Consider the following 17,261-nt stretch of genomic DNA (forward strand, 5'->3'; position numbering starts at 1 on the left):
TCAAGCTGCAGAAGGGATTCTGCCTGCAGAGTCCTGGCCTCTGCCTATCTGGGCTATACTTGCTCTTGTCAGAGAACAGGAAGAATGGAGCTGACCTTTTTATGCTTTGGGCTTGTTAAAACGGATGTGAAAAAATTGTCATTCCAAGTAGTGAATCAGCTCCTTGAAGACAAAGCTGAAAGCTATGTGCAGTCAGTGCTTACTAATCTGACAACTTCAGCTAAATCTGCATGATTGGGCAAGAGCTTGAGCTTTCAGAAAGTGTATCTTGCTCACCATTTACTTACACCTGCAGTGCCTGTTAAATAGTTTTTGCAGTGCTTTGGTTTTGAAGTTCCAGAGGTCTTTTACAATAACTTCCGCACCATATTCTGTTGAGAGTTCAGCAGTCCCATAGGCTTACTCGGCTTTTGATGAAATATGAGGATTGGAAGCATCAATTTGCAACCACAGTGCAGTTGAAGATTTTGTGGTTGATTTAGCTAATGAGGCAATTTTGAATAGTTCAGCAAATCAAATTGAAATAATTCATACATATATATGATTGTATTTGCATTAGAAGTAACTCTGCATAAAAATAAAACAGATTTGCTACAGAATGTGAGTCCTTAACTGTACTGTAATGAGCTTCCAAATCTAAGAAATAATTGGTGATTGTGGTTTGTCAAAGCAAAAATAGGTCAGAGTTCACCTTTCCCCCTGGGTATGGCCCAAATAGAGTAGAACGAGAATGGCATGCTTTGGGAGTCCAGAAAGGGAACCCAAGGAAGCAAAAAATTAAGAGAATTGCTACCATGAATTCCCCCAGGACATCAACAGACACAATTAAGGCACTTTCATTCTGAACATGCTTACTTGGAAGTATGTTCTGTTGAAATCAGTGCAAATTAAATGCACATACAGTGTTTAGGTATCACTTATGAATACTCTGAAGTTAGAAGGGCAAAATCAACAGCACATTATGGCCAATTCAGGTTTTTAGTTAACTATGAATGTGGGAGATGCAGTAAGCCATTTAAGGCTACAGTCTTCTGCACTCAGGAGCAAGTTCTGTTAAAATCAGTAGGGATTCCTTGCAAATGATCATGGATGGAACATGTGCCACTCATGGAAAACAGTTGAAGTGGGAAACCATGCTTACTCATTTCCTAGAGCTGTTTTACACACAAATCTTTATTACTTGATTATAAAAGCAAGCAATGGATGGCTTGTGTGTGTGAATGAGCCATCAGAGATCTAACCCAGTAGCTAACAAGGCATGTAATTTCAAATGCAAGGCTTTTCAATGAAGTCAGATATTTCATTCATCAAAAGTATAGCATGGTACAATCATGAGATCTACATGTATGTGAATCTGGCCTTAGTGAATAGGAAAAGGGGAGTGGATCAATAGCCTTCCTCCAAGTCTAATGAAGATACGCAAAAATGTTGGTTAAGATTAGTCAGGACAGAGCCGATATAGGTATGTCTTCTAGCCTCTGCTTGCAGCAATGCCTAGTTGATGCTTTCAGAACCATGGAAATAGAGATTCTGCTGCAGGCAGAAATAAACAGTATTGGCCTGATTGGATATTCACTGAGCATTTTCTGCAACACTCCTAACTGCACACACTGAGCACCTCTTGAAGGTGCCATATTTCACAGAGAGATTTTGTGCACTCGTTATTTCATGGCAGGCCCATGTATGCAGCCCATTAAAGCAGGGCCTGTGGTCCTCCCAAGGTGGTTTGGTTGCAACTTTCATCATCACTGGCCATGCTAACTGAGGCTGATGGGAGCCTGGTCCAAAGGCATCCAGAGAGCCATGGCTTCCCCACCAGGGAAGGCTGAAGACATTCCACTACCTGTGGTGAAGGCGGTCTCTTCCCCACCATGTGCAGAAGCCCATCAGATTTGGAGCTGCACCTTGCTTCAATAATCTTCCGCCACACCTGGTGTCAGTAGTTTCAGGACAGGCTGCGCTCTGCCTGCTTCCTAGTCCTTCAGCATCTTGCTGCTTGAGGCTGACACCTCACAATCCTCCAAAGGGCAGAGCCATCCCTGCCCCCTGCCCCTGCCTTAAAGGTAAGTTCACCAACTTGATACTGTATTTGGGCCATGATGGCTTCTGCATGCATGAATGGGCAGGTGTAACACAACTTTTCCATGGTCCTTCACTTGCCATTCATCAATTGTATTCTAGCGAAGGGAAACCGAGTGATGATGCCCATGTATTGCCCCATTCTGAGCACACTCTTAATTCCCAGCTGTAAACGTGCATGGAAACCTGCCCCATAATTCCCAGCTGTAAACGTGTATGGAAACCAGCCCTATTGATTTCGGTCGAACCCAAACCCATGAAACGTGCTTCCAGTGAAGCCAACACCTCTACACTTAGTAAATGAGCTAAGGAATCTGCAGCCACAGGTCGTGCATGCTCCTTAGTTCTTCCCGGGGGACGAGCTTTGCGTGGGCAGTTGTGCAGCGCACTTATCACAGGCAGCCCAAGTTCCAGGCTCCTCTTTTGTTGGCGGCGGCGGCGGCAGGAGCAGCCGCTTTCAAGTCCTGTCCCCGCTGGCTGGCTGGCTGGAGGGGGGCCGAGCCCTTTGCTCTTCCCTCCTCCCTTCCCCCACTGCCTGACATTTCCGCCTCCCCCTCCCCCTGCCGGGGAGGGCGGCCAGTGGCGCGCTGCGAAAGGCCGGATGCGGCTCTCGAAGTGGGCGGAGGAGGCCCAGGCGCTGAGATCACCGGCGGTATAAAAAGAAGCGCGCTGGGCGCGGCCTCCTTCAGTCGGGGCGGACGTCACGAGAAAGGCTTCTTCCGAAGGCTGCGCTTCGCAAAGCAAAGCAAAGCAAAACAAACACCAATTAAGACCCGGGGGCACGCGTCACTTTCGCCTTTTAAGGAGAAAGCGCCAGAGGTCTCCCTCCCGGCTCCTCGCAGCCCCCGAACAAGCCGAAGAGACCCAAACCGCGGCGAAGCCGGCTCCGCCATCATGGAAGTGCAGAAGGAAGCGCAGCGCATTATGACCATGTCGGTGTGGAAAATGTACCACTCGCGGATGCAGCGCGGCGGCCTGCGTCTCCACCGCAGCCTGCAGTTGTCGCTGGTGATGCGCAACGCCCGGGACCTCTACCTCTCGGCCAAGCTGGAGGAAGAGGACGAGATGGCCGCGGGCGGAGGGAGCGGCGAGGACTTTGCCGGGCGCCCGGAGCCGCAGCTGGACCTGCAGGGCGAGGCGCCCGCCCCTCAACATCTGGAGGCGCCTCCGGCGACCCCCTTCCCCCACGCCCTGTCGGAGCCGGGGCCTCTCCCCGCCGTACAGCCATCGGAGGCGCCGCCGCCTGCTCTGCCTTGCGCCACTCTTGATCCGGAGCCCATGGAGACCCAGGAGGAGCCCGACGGCAGCTCGCCCGCGCCTCCGCCGGCGTGGAGCCGAGGCGCCCCCGGGCCACAGGCGGGCGCCGCCAAGCCTAGCCGCAAGCGCCGCAGCAGCAGCCTGGGCAAGATCGGCGCCGCCGAAGCCGGTCTGGTGCCCAGCAAGAAAGCCAAGCTGGTGGAAGAGGAAGGCGAGCGGCAGCCGCAGCGCCAGGAGGGGCCTTTCCCGAGCTTAGCCAGGGTCCTCCAGGACCGCTTCTCCGGCTTAATCCTCCAGCCTCCGCCGGCCAAAGGCGCCGACGAGCCCAAGGCGAGCTGCAGGCAAGGGGACGGCGTGCTGAGCATAATGGTGAGAGCCGTGGTGGCCTTCTAAAGCGCCCCCGCCAGGGACTCGTAGCTGGAAACCTCGCTCTCTGCGGAGAAGCGGAACCTGCTGAAGCCCCTCTCTCGGCGGAGGAGCTGAGCACCACCTCCCGCTCCCGGCCCGCCGGCCCCCTCTCCTTGGTGGCGGGGCCTGGGCGGCGAGGAAGACGCGCCGCGGGAGGCTGGTGAAGGACTGGGGGCGGGCGGCGGGGAGCGCTGGTGGGTTCCCTCCTCCCATTTTCTCCCCCTCCGGGTTTAGGCGAGAGACGCTCTGGTGGCTGGGAAAGACGACGAGACAAAAGGCTGCGGGCAACGCGGCGAAGGAGGACGCCCCACCTCGGCCAGTAAACCCGGGACGCGGCTGCGGTGCGCTATGCGCCGGACTGGACGCAGCGGCGGCGTGGCGGGACACGATACTTTGGGGGGGCGGGGGCGGCGGGCAGCGAACTCTTGGAAAACGGGGGAGGCTCGCAGCCCGTCGGGCCTTCGGAAACCGGATTCGGGCGGAAAGCAAGCGCGATGTGTGCTGGGTGCACTTTTTTTTGGTGCTAGTCGATAACAATGACGTGTTCATTCTGCCGTTCCTTAACTAAAGTTAATTGCCAGATCTGAGTTTATGTTTCTGTCTCCTCTCCCCCTCCCCCTTTTTTCCCCCCTCAACGGGACTGGAAAGGTCTTAAGGATTGTTAGGCAGCTCCCCTGAAGGGTTAAAAAGAGTCATGCTGAGAATTGTCGAAGAAAAGCAGCTTTTGTCAGTCCCGCTCCTGTCTGCCCAGTATTCTTTTCCTCAGGGCCATCCCTTTTTTTCTTACCTAGTAATTAAGAACGATGAAGTGGCCTGTTTCTTTGTGCCAGAAAAGATCTCCGAACCAGATTAGTCTTGCCAAAGTGTGTGTGCTGAGCAGGAACAGAAGGAGGGGAGGGGAAAAAAACCCAACCAGTCATACTAGTTATGACACATCTCTCATATGACTAGCATTTGCGTTACACTGGGTCCACGACTGCAGGGGATTTCCTGCTTCTGTTGCCTTGGCTGTGTGTGTGGTTGTTGTGGTTTTTGTTTTTTAAGGTGTGGGTGGAGCCCTGAATGTCTGGAGGGTGGGGGAGAGGAAGACAAGTGGTTTTTCTTCCCCTAAAGATGTCATCTTAAAAGCTCGCTGGCGGGTTTCCTAGATGACTGAAGCTGTTTATGCACTGAACAGTAATGAGGGGTACTGTTTTACATCCACAAACATTTTTCTCTTTCCACTCCATATGCAGCTTGGATATTTTTCACCCAAATCAGGAGAATGGGGGCAAAAAAACCTGTATTCTTTAAATGGGTGTGTTCTGCAGTGTCTTGTCTCTAAAAAACAAACAAAAAAAAAACAGTATATCAAGTCATTTCATGAGATTTCTTGACACCGTTTTTGCCTTTGTTCATGATTTTTTCCTCCACTCTCTTCTCTCAAATGTATGAAACAGTTGCTGTTGTGCTTGATTTATCTGTTGTGTCATCTCAGTGCTTCAAAAGTGTTAGTTTGATTCAAGCTTTAGGGTTGGGAGGAGAACAGTAAGAATGTCTTCTGAAACTGGTTTTCAAAATGGGCAGTAGAATGGTCACTGTCAAGGTACTTTGTAATTCTAATTGTATGTAATCTGCATTTGCCTCAAAGAGGGCAAAATACAAGTTTATTTGGTTTTAACCTCATGGTGTTAATATTTTTGGTCACTGAAATAAAGGCCATCTTTTTTTTTACTTCTGTGGTGTTCCGTTCTTAATTTTTTAAAAAACAAACCATTTGTGAACTTCATTGAGAATTTTCTCTTGGTGGAGAGGATATGGGAGGGGAGAATGTTCAAGCAGCTACTCAAACCTACCTCCAAACATATAAGGCCTCCTACTACATTAAACTAGTCAAGGTACAAAATAAGGAACTAGAGAAAAGAAACAAGGGGAACAGCAAAGTTAGTGACAGGGCAGGCAACCTTTAGTTCCTTAACCAACTGCACATTTGAAGAGCCAAACTTCCAAGCATGTGGGCTCCTGCAAATCTGAACTATTCAGTGTTGAGATGTGGAGTAAACAAACTCTCCTAAGCTCTGCCCCCAGCCTTCTATGAATTAGTGTGCTGGACCCTTGGGGCATCCAGAACTTGCTGTTGATTATGTAGCTGTTTCTAATGGTGGGTGGAATGGGGTGAGAAGGGGTTGTCAACAAGATTAGCCTTGATTGTTTGGGTAGCAGTCCAGTCCCGATAGGGTCCTAGATGTTTGGGATCACTTTTCAAATCTCACCATGCCGGGTAGCATGGGTCAAGCAAGTTGAGTTGCATAACAACAATGCTTGGTTTCAGGATGGGTGTGAGAGCATGGGAAACTTATATTTAGAGCTCCAGTAACAGCTTGTAAACTTGTTTATGATGGAACTAAAATAGCCTTTCCATAAACATGGGCCACTAGCCAGCGGATAGGGCTGGCAGGCAGGAGCTTAGATGCAAGTATGCTTTGCAAAACATTAACAGTAGCAGTATCTCGAGGTAATCCCATAAGGGAGCAACTTATGCTTGTCTGCAGTCCCTGATCATGTAATGGAAACCTTGTCATAAGAACTTGTTGGCACAATACAGGTTTGCCAGATTAGACCCCATGGATGTTGAGCAACATTGCAAATCACCAAGGAAAGTTGTGTGTAGTCCCTTTCAACTGAAATATAAAACAGGACAGATGTATACATTCTAATTTGGTGAGGGATGCCCTCATTTAATAACCCTCAACAACGATAAGTCTTTGTTTCAGTACCAGTGATTTTTGTATTTTCAAATACAGCCACAAGACATTTGAAACAAGGGGGTGGTTGATGACTGAAGGAATGAAATATTTGTTGGGAGAATGGGTGTAATCAAGAATGTAAGTGTGCCTCCTAAATAATTCACATACTCTGGGATGTGTGCTTCAGGGAAAAGTCTAGGATTTAGCATCGGTAGTTAAAACGCTAAGGGTAATGCACCAAGGATTTATTAAGTACTTTCTTCAGAACCCCTCCGGTTTCAGTGGATGCTCCCTGAGACAGCTGAGCAAGCAGGTGGGGTGAGATCAATGGGGAAGAGCCCCCAGGGGTTAAAGGAACACTGCCGTGATTCAAGGCTCAGGAATTTACTCCTTGTAATCTGAGCTGCTGCCAGTTTAGAGGCCATAACCTGGTAATTTTCCCTTCTACAACAATGCTGATTGCCTGCCCCAGTGCTTTTATAAGATTTAATTCCTCGACTGGTGTAAAGTGCTCTGAGTTACCTGGAATAGGAATGACTGACACCAGTTAGCCACTTTTGTTTGCTTTCACTGCAAAGAGTAGGATTATGCCTTGCTGGACACATGAGAATCCTTAGGCTAAACTATGGTTGTAAACCTGCGTGTGAGCTGTGCTGCATCTGAATTACAGGTCAGGACTTGCATGAGCTCAGTGCCTCTTGATAAAAACATTTCCCTGCGCATAGAAAACTTATGTTAATGAGAACTAGGCCTCAAGTTCAGCCCAGCCCTAAATTTTCCCACAAAAACCCACTCCACCCAGTCTCGTGAGTCAGCTGGAAAGCCAGTCTCTGCTGGAGGAGCTCTGTCTCTCTGTGAAAAATGCACCAGTGGCTTGGCCTGATAGGATGGGTATATTGCCGTGACCTCCTTTGCAGTGGCGTAGCGCGGGGGGTGCAGGGGGGGCCGGCCGCACCGGGCGCAACATCGGGGGGGGGGGGCGCTCGCACTCGAGTGCTAAAATCCACGGGTTAGGGGGCGCAAATTACTTGCCTTGCCCCGGGTGCTGACAACCCACGCTACGCCACTGCTCCTTTCCTATGACAGCAGAGTATTTTGTACAGACAGAACCAAAGATGCTGGCTCAGTCTGGGGAGCTCTGCTGAGATCTTGGGCATAATCTTTGCCCTTCCATAGCGTAGTTGGTGTGCCTCACAGCACAGCCAAGGAGGTCTGACTAGAGTTAGAAGGCACACCCATTTGCCCCAAGGCCTTAACTGCTCCTGTTACTTTTCAGTCAAAGGGGTTTTGTGTTACGTCTTTAATTCACAGCAATGATATATAAAAGAGAAGGGGGAGGGGGGTATTTAAACAAGTTAGGGCAAGATAATTTCTAGAGGTAAGGCTGGAGTTTGGAGTCAAGACTCGCCACACATTCTTCATTGAACAAATGTGTGTGTATTTGGAGAGAGGAGGCAGTTCTGTCTCTTTTTGAGTCAGGAAAGAAGCAAATGATAGGCGTCTGTTTTCAAAATACCAATTAATTGGCATTTTGTAGAAGTTTGAGCCTCACAGAAATCTGAAGAGGCCTTTTTCATCCTGTGATACTTAAAAAATTCTGTAACATCTTCATCAGTGTAACTTAAGTGCTAAACGTTTCAAGATAAGACCAGTATATGGAAGAATATGTTAAAACCTGTGCATTTGAACTAGTACTTAACAATAAGGAGAGTCCTGTAGAACATGAACACATAAAATCCACTTTCACTAGCCACATGGGAGCTGAATAAAGCATGTTGCCTATTTAGTGCATCTTATTTATCAGTTAATCTATGGCAGAGATAGACTTCCCAATATTTACAGCACAGGCTGTGACAGAATAAATTTAATTAGGAACCATTCCCCCAAGTGATCCTTGTTAGCAACTTCAAGGCATAAGGGGAGAATGGCTATGAACTTCCTTGCCCAAGGCAAGGATCAGGCTTGCTTCGTGCTACATGGTGGACCTTGTTCTGCCAGACTACTGAATAAGTTGCAAGCCGTTTCATGCTGGCTATAAATGATGCAAGGCTTTCCATGCAATGCCTTCTAGTCTACCTCCTTGTGTGTTCTGGAAATCCATTTCCTCCTGGCATGGAGGAATATATTTTTTTTAAGCAGTTGGAGGAAATATACACCATTTAATCTTATCACAATGTGTTCTGGTGAGGGCTATTTTTTAATTTTTAAAAAAGTAATCAGTGTTCCCTTTGCAGCCCAGGAGGCCACTGAAAACAATGGAGAATTTTCCCAGCTGTAGTTCCCAGTGTCCCTAGTACAGTAATACATGCAACAAAGTGTTGCCATGCATATAAGGATCTCAGGTAGGAGGGATGAGGTAAGAGTCTGCTCAGTATCTTGAAAATCTGCTCTGACTCACAGCAGCTCACAGGCTACAATATGCCTCTGCATAAGGCTGCTGCTTATATGTGGAAGCAAAAGGACAGTGAAAACATCCCACAGCTTTGGGTTCCTTCTGACATGCCATTTGTTATGCAACATAGTTATTTAGCATATGCTCTGTATGGTTTCTCCCTCCCACCTCAAATGAAGTGCAAGGCACCTGGAAAACTAAAACCCTCAGTTTTCTCCCCCCCCCCCTGTTTGCAATATTATACCAGACTTGTACCAGCTGAAGATGTGTGTGAATTCCAATGTTTCCACAGTCTTCCTCCCCTGCCCCCCTCCCTTAAGCTTTCTAGCTGTGTGGGAAACCCTCAGAGAGCCCAGGCGATTCTGCATTGCACCTAGGGGCCCTGTCACGCCATTGCCTGTGCAAGACACTCCCCCTGTGAAAAGACAGAAGGGTCTTTGATAACGCCCCAAGCACATCTCCAGCAGAACAAAGGCAGCATAGCTAATGGCTCCCACTCACACAGTGTGACTCTCTGCCAGGAATCTGAACTCCCTGCACCCCCTAAAGGCACAGGCTGAAGGACAGAGAGGGGGGAGGAGGAGGAGGAGGGGAGGAAAACACATCTAAGCCAGGATATGGGGGCTGCAGAGCAAAGGAGGCCTGGCACACCAAATGCAGTGCAGTTAGGTCGATTTCCTGTGCATCAGCTACCCCTGGAGACAGGATACCAAAGCGGATGGCCTGTTCCGCCTTACCATGAGCTGGGCTGTATCCGGCACCTGCTAAAGTTCCTGTGTTCTCACGGGGAGAGGGGAGGAAGAGGGGAGGGGAGAGCACCAGAGCGAAGGGGTTTGCACCTTCAGCCTGATGAGGTCCTTGGCTGGGTGACCGCAGCTGCTTTCTCTGCCAGTTATTTGCTGCCACATGACAAAATATTTCAGTTCGTACGGAAATTCAGCTTTCTCTCTTCTGGTTTCACCAAATTTTGCTTTGTCTCATTTAGTGAGAGGCAGGAAGAGAAATAGTTTCCAGCCCTGCTGCATTCAGAATACGCGTGCTACTTATCACAGGGCAAAATTATAGTAACTCATTCAGAGGAGATGTTTGCATACCCAGTCTCCCAAACCGTAAGCGCTGCTATCTGCATACGCTTTTAAAGTGATACTGCCCAAGATCCTTGGGTTATATTCCTGTCTTGTTCAAGCCAAGAAAGTGGCTTGTTCAGGTTACAAAGCTGGTGATTAAGACCAGCTTCCAGGCCCCTGGCAGCAACTACTCACCCACACTTTCTGTAGCTGCAGACAGAAACCAGGAGTTATCCCTCAATTGCCTTCACACACATCCACCTGCTTGGACTGTGAGATCTGCTTCTGAGACTCTATTTCTGCCACCCCTTGTGGGAGCAAGTAGGCTGGTGGCCACAAGGGACAGGGCCTTCTTGGCAGCGGCCCCATGATAAACCAGGTCCCATCACTGCAAGCCTTTATGTCTCCACATGTCTAAGAAGGAGTCTAATTGGGTTGTTGTAACATTGTTGTGATTTTCTTTTGTTTTTGTGATTTTTACTGGGTAGAGTGTTACAATGTTGTTGCTGGTTACTGTTTCTAATGACGTTGCTGTTGTACATTTTACATTTATTAAGAATTACATGCTGTTGACATAATGTTGGAAGCTGCCACGGGAGGGTTCTATGCTAAAATGGTGGCTTGTAAGCTTTTTAAATAAATAACTCCCTTCTCCCCAACTACTCTGATCAATGGATCCCTGTCAAAACAAGCTCTCTGTTCCAGTTCATTACTCCTGCCTGCCAATATTTTCAATTACTTCCTTCTGCCCAGAACCCCATCTCCCATCTATCCTCAGCTACGGCTCAGTCCTTGCTCTTTGTGATACACCAGCCAATCTGAATGGAAGGTTAAGTCTGAAAAGCATACAGCCCTCCGGAGTTGCTCAAGGTTTTCATTCAGAGTTGTTTTTCTCTGCCCAGCTTCCCTTGACCTGCGTGAGTGCACCCTTGCTATGCTTCTCATGATCTGCCACATTGCTGCGGCAGTCTGGGATCCCACAATTACTACACTCCTCAGCATGTGGAATTACTATGGGATATTATCCTGGGCAGGGAAGCAGCCAGACAACCTCATTAAATTGCTCCAACCCGGGCAATTATGGGCCACACCTCGGAATAATTAGCACCCCTGGGAAACTGCTTTGTAGGCAGGCTGCATAAGCAAACAGCTAGAGCAGGTTATGCTACAAGCTCGGACTATTTGAACGTTTACAATGTGCCCTTGGATCTGGGTGAGAGAACCAGCCCTTATTGGAACAGAAACGGTCTGCCAACTGTATTCTAAATTGAAAAGCAGGAATTATGTCTCCAGTGCTCAGGGGTGTACCTGGGGGTTGGTAGAACTGGCCCCTGCCAGGGGTGCAGGTCTGGAGTGGGAGCAAAAATCACCTATCAGACCATATATGTGTCTCACAGCGAAATCAAACAAGGGAGAAGCTTCCCATTCACCCTGCACTGTGGCACGAAAGCGTGTGGACTTCTTTGCCCTTCCTCCTAACTTTGCCTTCACTCTGGATGTTACGAGTACTGTACTTAGGTAATTTCCAATGTGGCTATTGTAGTACAGTGATATTATTTTCCCCCGAGGGGGGCAGGGCTCCAATATGGCTCCCTGCCAAGGGGACAAGGGATCCTAGGCATGCCTCTGCCAGCACTGAAGGGAAGCCCACATAGTTAGATAGGGAAATGAAGCACAGATTTCTTCTGGTTCTGCTTTTCAGAATAGAACAGGATTGTCAGTTCTGTCAATCAGGCAAATTGGGATCCCAACCCTGAGCAGCTTGTCATTTTATCCCACGGTGAAAGAAGTGGGGAGAGGGATGAGTTTCATGGGGAGACAAGAATTGCGGGCAAGAAATAGAAGTAGCAGGCCATGAAGGTCCTGTTATAAAATGCCTATAAATATCTATAAAGATATTTCAGTCTTTGACAAGCTATGTACATGCTGGCTGGGAGCCACTGAGGTGACTGGAATTGTGTGGGAGAGAGCTGTATGTACTTTGAAACTATGCAGGGTGGTGAAGAGACTGCAATTCCTCCTGCCCAGATATGACTCTCTGTTGAGTATCCTGCAGTTCCCACCGATTGCATCTCTAGAGTGTAGCCAGGGCGGAGAGTGGTGATTGGACTGAGCCTCCTCTTCCACTTGGGTAATATCTCTGCTGCTCCAAGGCTACCAAGACCATCTCCCTTCCTGCAGTTCCACCTTCTCCTTCCCACACTGGCTGCACATGCAAAAGTGCTGGCGGTGCAAGCTTAGGGAGGTGGCATTGGGAATATACTGATTGTTCTCTGCCCTCGCCCTAGCAGGGCGGCACTTGCAGAGTTCAGACCTGGGCACACTGCCAGTTGGGTTCAAACAACAACCTGGCTGGGAAAAGCCTGGACTGAGTGGTTGTATGGGTGGTGAAACTTTGGAAGCAAAGTGGAACTTCTCAGTCAAATACACATAAAAGACCGAATGCTGTGATCTGTACTTGGTTTGCCACTGCTCAGTCTTCCTCTGGGCATTTCCAAAGTTCCATCTCCTTCCAGTTTTCATTCATCATCATAAGGCCTTGTGGCTTTAGAAGCAGAAAGCCAGCAGGCAGACTTTCCTCTTTTCTCTGGAAAATTGCATCCCATAGACAAGCTCAGTTTCACAACTGGCCACCAGCTGCTACTTTTATCCAAAAAGTTCATACAAAGCAGCTTCTTCGCCTTCCAAAACACAAGACTTAGGGAGTTTTACATTCAGGACAAGGGGATGGGAGTCCTCAGACACCTTTTCGCCATAAGTGTGCAAACCATTTCATGGCTTGCACTTGTGTCAGTGAGGTATTGGACATGTGTGTTTGTGTGTGTATTGGAAAGACTAACATGGTGGGGTTTTTTAAAAAAAAGAGAAAATTGTATGCATATATGAAGTGGTAATTGGAGAGATGTGGGTGGTGCTGTGGGTTAAACCACTGAGCCTAGGACTTGCCAATCAGAAGGTCGGCGGTTCAAATCCCCAGTATGGGATGAGCTCCCGTTGCTTGGTCCCTGCTCCTGCCAACCTAGCAGTTGGAAAGCACGTCAAAGTGCAAGTAGATAAATAGGTACCGCTCCCGCAGGAAGGTAAACGCCGTTTCCGTGCGCTGCTCTGGTTTCCAGAAGCGGCTTAGGCATGCTGGCCACATGACCCGGAAGCTGTATTCTGGCTCCCTCAGGCAATAAAGCGAGATGAGTGCTGCAACCCCAGAGTCGGTCATGACTGGACCTAATGGTCAGGGGCCCCTTTACCTATGAAGTGGTAATTAATGTGCCATAATATATGTATTTGTGTGTAGTGCAGAAGTGTACACTAATGACCACTTGGCCAAATTTATTTCCCACTGCCTGACCACTCAGATGCAAAGCAAGAGATAAAAGAGGAGCACGATGAGAGTTGCAGCTGTCATAAGCTTCAGTGACAGGCCACTTTTGGGGATGGAGGCTGGGGTTCTGGGCCTGCCAATCCTATTCCATTCTGAAGTGGCCATCTAACAAAATCTAGTTGCTGACCAGAGGTATAGGGAGAAAGAGTACATGCGCACTTATGCTAATGAAGGAGGAGCAAATTGTTGTACGCCACCCAGTCTCTGAGTGGTGCAAGATTCTAGGGTACCCCGAGCGCTTGATTTCCTTTGGAATGAGGGACAGTGGAGATTGTTGTGTCTTTATGATGTGTGGTTTATTCACACATCTATACAACCCGAGCCTACGATGGAGGGGTTCACAGCATTAACACCCCAAGAGGGTCTTGCTTCTCCCATCTCCACACTTAGATTCCAGCAGAAATCAGGCATAGCTCCGTCTCCCAGCTGCTCAGCCAGGCAACTTCTAGCTCACATAACTCAAGACCTAACTCTGGCTTTGTCTTTGTAACTACCAGCGAGTTGAGGGAGGGGAACCCACCTATGTGATTTCTAGCACAGAGCCACTTCCTTTGTTACCTTAAAGGCCCATACTTAGAAGTTCATTACCTTACTGGGAAGCTAAATTGGCTATTCCAGAAATGGAATCTGTACTGGATCCAGCAATTAGAAGTGGGGTCAGGCCAGAGGCAGAATTAGGGGAGCACTGGGCGCGGAACCTTGGGAGCACCGTTGAGGACGCAGCAACTATGATTTAGAGTGAAGCACAAGAGGCAGAGAGGTGCTAATTTTTGACGCCGCCCAGGGTGCCGCTGAAATATGAGAACCCAAAGTCCGCCACTGGTCAGGCATATAGTCCGTCCGTCCCCCCTGAATTCATAGCACTATGTAATGCAAGTGTAGTTAGGGTCTTTGTATGAAATAATGGATTTTAGGAATAATAATAATAATTTTATTATTTATACCCAGTCCCAGCTTAAGGTAAAGGTAAAGGTATCCCTGACCATTAGGTCCAGTTGTGGCCGACTCTGGGGTTGCGGCACTCATCTCGCTTTATTGGCCGAGGGAGCCGGCGTACAGCTTCCGGGTCATGTGGCCAGCATGACTAAGCCGCTTCTGGCGAACCAGAGCAGCGCACGGAAACGGCGTTTACCTTCCTGCCATAGAGGTACCTATTTATCTACTTGAACTTTGATGTGCTTTTGAACTGCTAGGTTGGCAGGAGCTGGGACTGAGCAACAGGAGCTCACCCCGTCGCAGGGATTTGAACCGCCGACCTTTTGATCGGCAAGTCCTAGGCTCTGTGGTTTAACCCACAGCGCCACCCGCATCCCTCCTGGGAAGCTTAAGGTAAAGGTAAAGGGACCCCTGACCATTAGGTCCAGACGTGGCCGACTCTGGAGTTGCGGCACTCATCTCGCTTTATTGGCTGAGGGAGCCGGCGTACAACCTCTGGGTCATGTGGCCAGCTTGACTAAGCCGCTACTGGTGAACCAGAGCAGCCCACAGAAACGCCGTTTACCTTCCCGCTGGAGCAGTACCTATTTATCTACTTGCAATGGCGTGCTTTTGAAATGCTAGGTGGGCAGGAGCAGGGACCGAACAACGGGAGCTCACCACATTGCGGGGATTCGAACTGCCGATCGGCAAGCCCTAGGCTCTATGGTTTAACCCACAGCGCCACCCTCCTGGGCAGCTTACAACGTATCTAAAAACATAATAAAAACACCAGTCCTTAAAAATGCCCCTCAACAGGGCTGCCTACAGATGTCTTCTAAAATGTAAGTTTAGGCATCTGTTGTACTAAGTATGTAAGTATGTAAATACTAAGTATGTAAATAGAAACAGTGTTTTGTAAAGCAGTAATGCTGGCACTGCCCATTCTGGTGGCGGCAGACATGAAGAGGAAGCAGCATTGATAGGGTGAGGCTGCCTTCCTTCCTTCCTTCTTTCCCCAAAGCAGTAGCTCCCCACCCCACCTCCAACAGCCACTTCCCTTTTTCTTCCTGTGCAGCCAACATCGCCCATCCCTGGCGCTTGCCCTCTGCTGTCTGTTAGGAAGTCAGGGGTACAGACAGGGAGGTGTCATTCAAACAAATGGGTATCTCTTGCTCACAGCACTTTTTCTCTGCTCCTTAACTACCATACAGCTGCTGTGAATGGTCACTATGCTGATCTTGCCTATATTCAAGTTTTTTACACATAATTGTCACAGTCTTCTTGTTTTAACTATAGAACAGAATATAGGAAGTAGCCTTTTATCAAGTCCATGTAGGTCCACACCAGAGCTTTCCAAACTTTTCATGTTGTTGACACACTTTTTAGACATGCATTGTTTTGCAACGCGTTAATTCAATTTTACTAGCAAAGAGGAGGTTAAATGAACCCCTTTGCAGCCCGAGGAGGAGCGTGAGGCGTGTTCGTGTGACATACCTACATACTGTGGCCGACACAGTTTGGAAAACTCTAGTCTACACACATGGACTGGCAGTGTCTCTTCATGGTTTAACACAATAATTTTCAATAGCCCTACCTGGAGTGAACCTGGGACCGTTTGCATACAAAGCACACACTCATTCAGACACATATCGCAACTGGGCGCTGGTTATCTTCCCTTGCTACACCCAAACACGCACTCCACCAGTGTTTCCTGGTGGTTAGCTCAGTTCCAGAGTGCTGTAGGGGAGGACACTAGGTTTACTGCATGCAGGGCAAAGGTCTCTACACACGTAAGCTGTTCATCAAACAAGCTTCACTGCTCTGAGTAAGATAAAATAAATAGCCCCGTTCTTTTGAAAAACAACTCAGGAGTATCCTTCAGTAGTTCCATGACCTGGATACTCTCCCTTCGTTTTGGGGAAAACAACCAGGTCTTTATTTGAACCAAGGCTGGGCAGTGGAACATGTGGGCTCGGCTCTCTTAAATCTGCTTTTTACTGTCAGGGTTGCAGCCTGCGAATGTGTGAAACAACCTATTAAGGGCAGGGTCTTTAACAGTGCGAAGAGGGAGCCTCCTTCACTACGAAGCAACCACAGCCCAGCCATGTGGAGCTAAGGAGCCGAGCTTCCAAGTCAGGCATCAGACGTCCTGGGGGTGCCTTAAATACCAGCATCAGGGCCCCGTTTAAACAAGACGCCAGGCAGGCAAGGATCTATCTCGCACACGCGGAGCCGCCTACAAAGGCCGCTGCGGCGCAATGTTTGCACGCCATAGCAACGCCTTCCTGGCCTGCGGGTCTGCGGCGTCCCGGCAGCGCCCACGCAGGCGCGTGCAAAGCCGCCCTCTGTTCCTCTCGCGGGCCCGGCGTCACGTGTGAATGGGGGCCTGGATCCAGGTGTTCGGCTCCCCGCCCTTGCAAGGAAGTCTCGGGAGCGCGGGAAATGTAGGTCAGGGCGGAGGGATACGCTGCCTCTGGCCGGCCTCCTTAAGCCTCCTGGGTGGCGTGTGCGATTAAGAGGACAAGCTGGAGCCTGCGCCTGCCCCCTCCGGCTGCATTCCGCACCGGCTACGCGGCCTCCGCTCCGCCCCCGGCTCCTGCCCGGGCAGCGCGGAAGCGGGGAATTTCCTGGCACCACTTGCGGAACAGGAAGGCGGAAATGAAAGCAGCGCCGAGCCAAAATAGATCGGGGAGGGGAAGGGAGCGGCGGCGGCGGGGGGGAAGGTGAAGGGGGTTTCGACTCTCTTAAAGGCGCAGAAGTCGCGATCGGATGAAAGGGTTTCCAATGTATATTCAAAACAAAGCCGGTGGGCGGGAGTTCACGAATCCACACGATCTTTTCCCGCCCGCTTCCCCAAACACACTCGTCTTTCTGGTCTAAAGGGGTTCTGCCCCAGGTCAACGCGATTTAGAGGAAAACCCCATTCTCCCCCCCCCCCGGCTCACACCCTCTTGCTTCTGAGTAAGCTTGCCTGCCAGTCCCCCCGGCTCCGTACCACGCTAGAATTTCCTCCAACGCGTCGAAGATAGATAGCA

General features: G+C 49.3%; 1 protein-coding gene across 1 annotated transcript; it reads left to right on the forward strand.

The window, feature by feature from the left end:
• Positions 1 to 2,506: 2,506 nt before the first annotated feature.
• On the forward strand, positions 2,507 to 5,457 carry IER2 (immediate early response 2). The gene has a single exon (XM_082214746.1). The coding sequence runs from the start codon at positions 2,974 to 2,976 to the stop codon at positions 3,727 to 3,729; it is 756 nt and encodes a 251-aa protein (XP_082070872.1). The 5' UTR covers positions 2,507 to 2,973; the 3' UTR covers positions 3,730 to 5,457.
• The last annotated feature ends 11,804 nt before the right edge of the window (positions 5,458 to 17,261 follow it).

This window comes from Podarcis vaucheri, assembly GCF_965113315.1.
Source record: "Podarcis vaucheri genome assembly, chromosome: 2".
NCBI lineage: Eukaryota > Metazoa > Chordata > Lepidosauria > Squamata > Lacertidae > Podarcis > Podarcis vaucheri.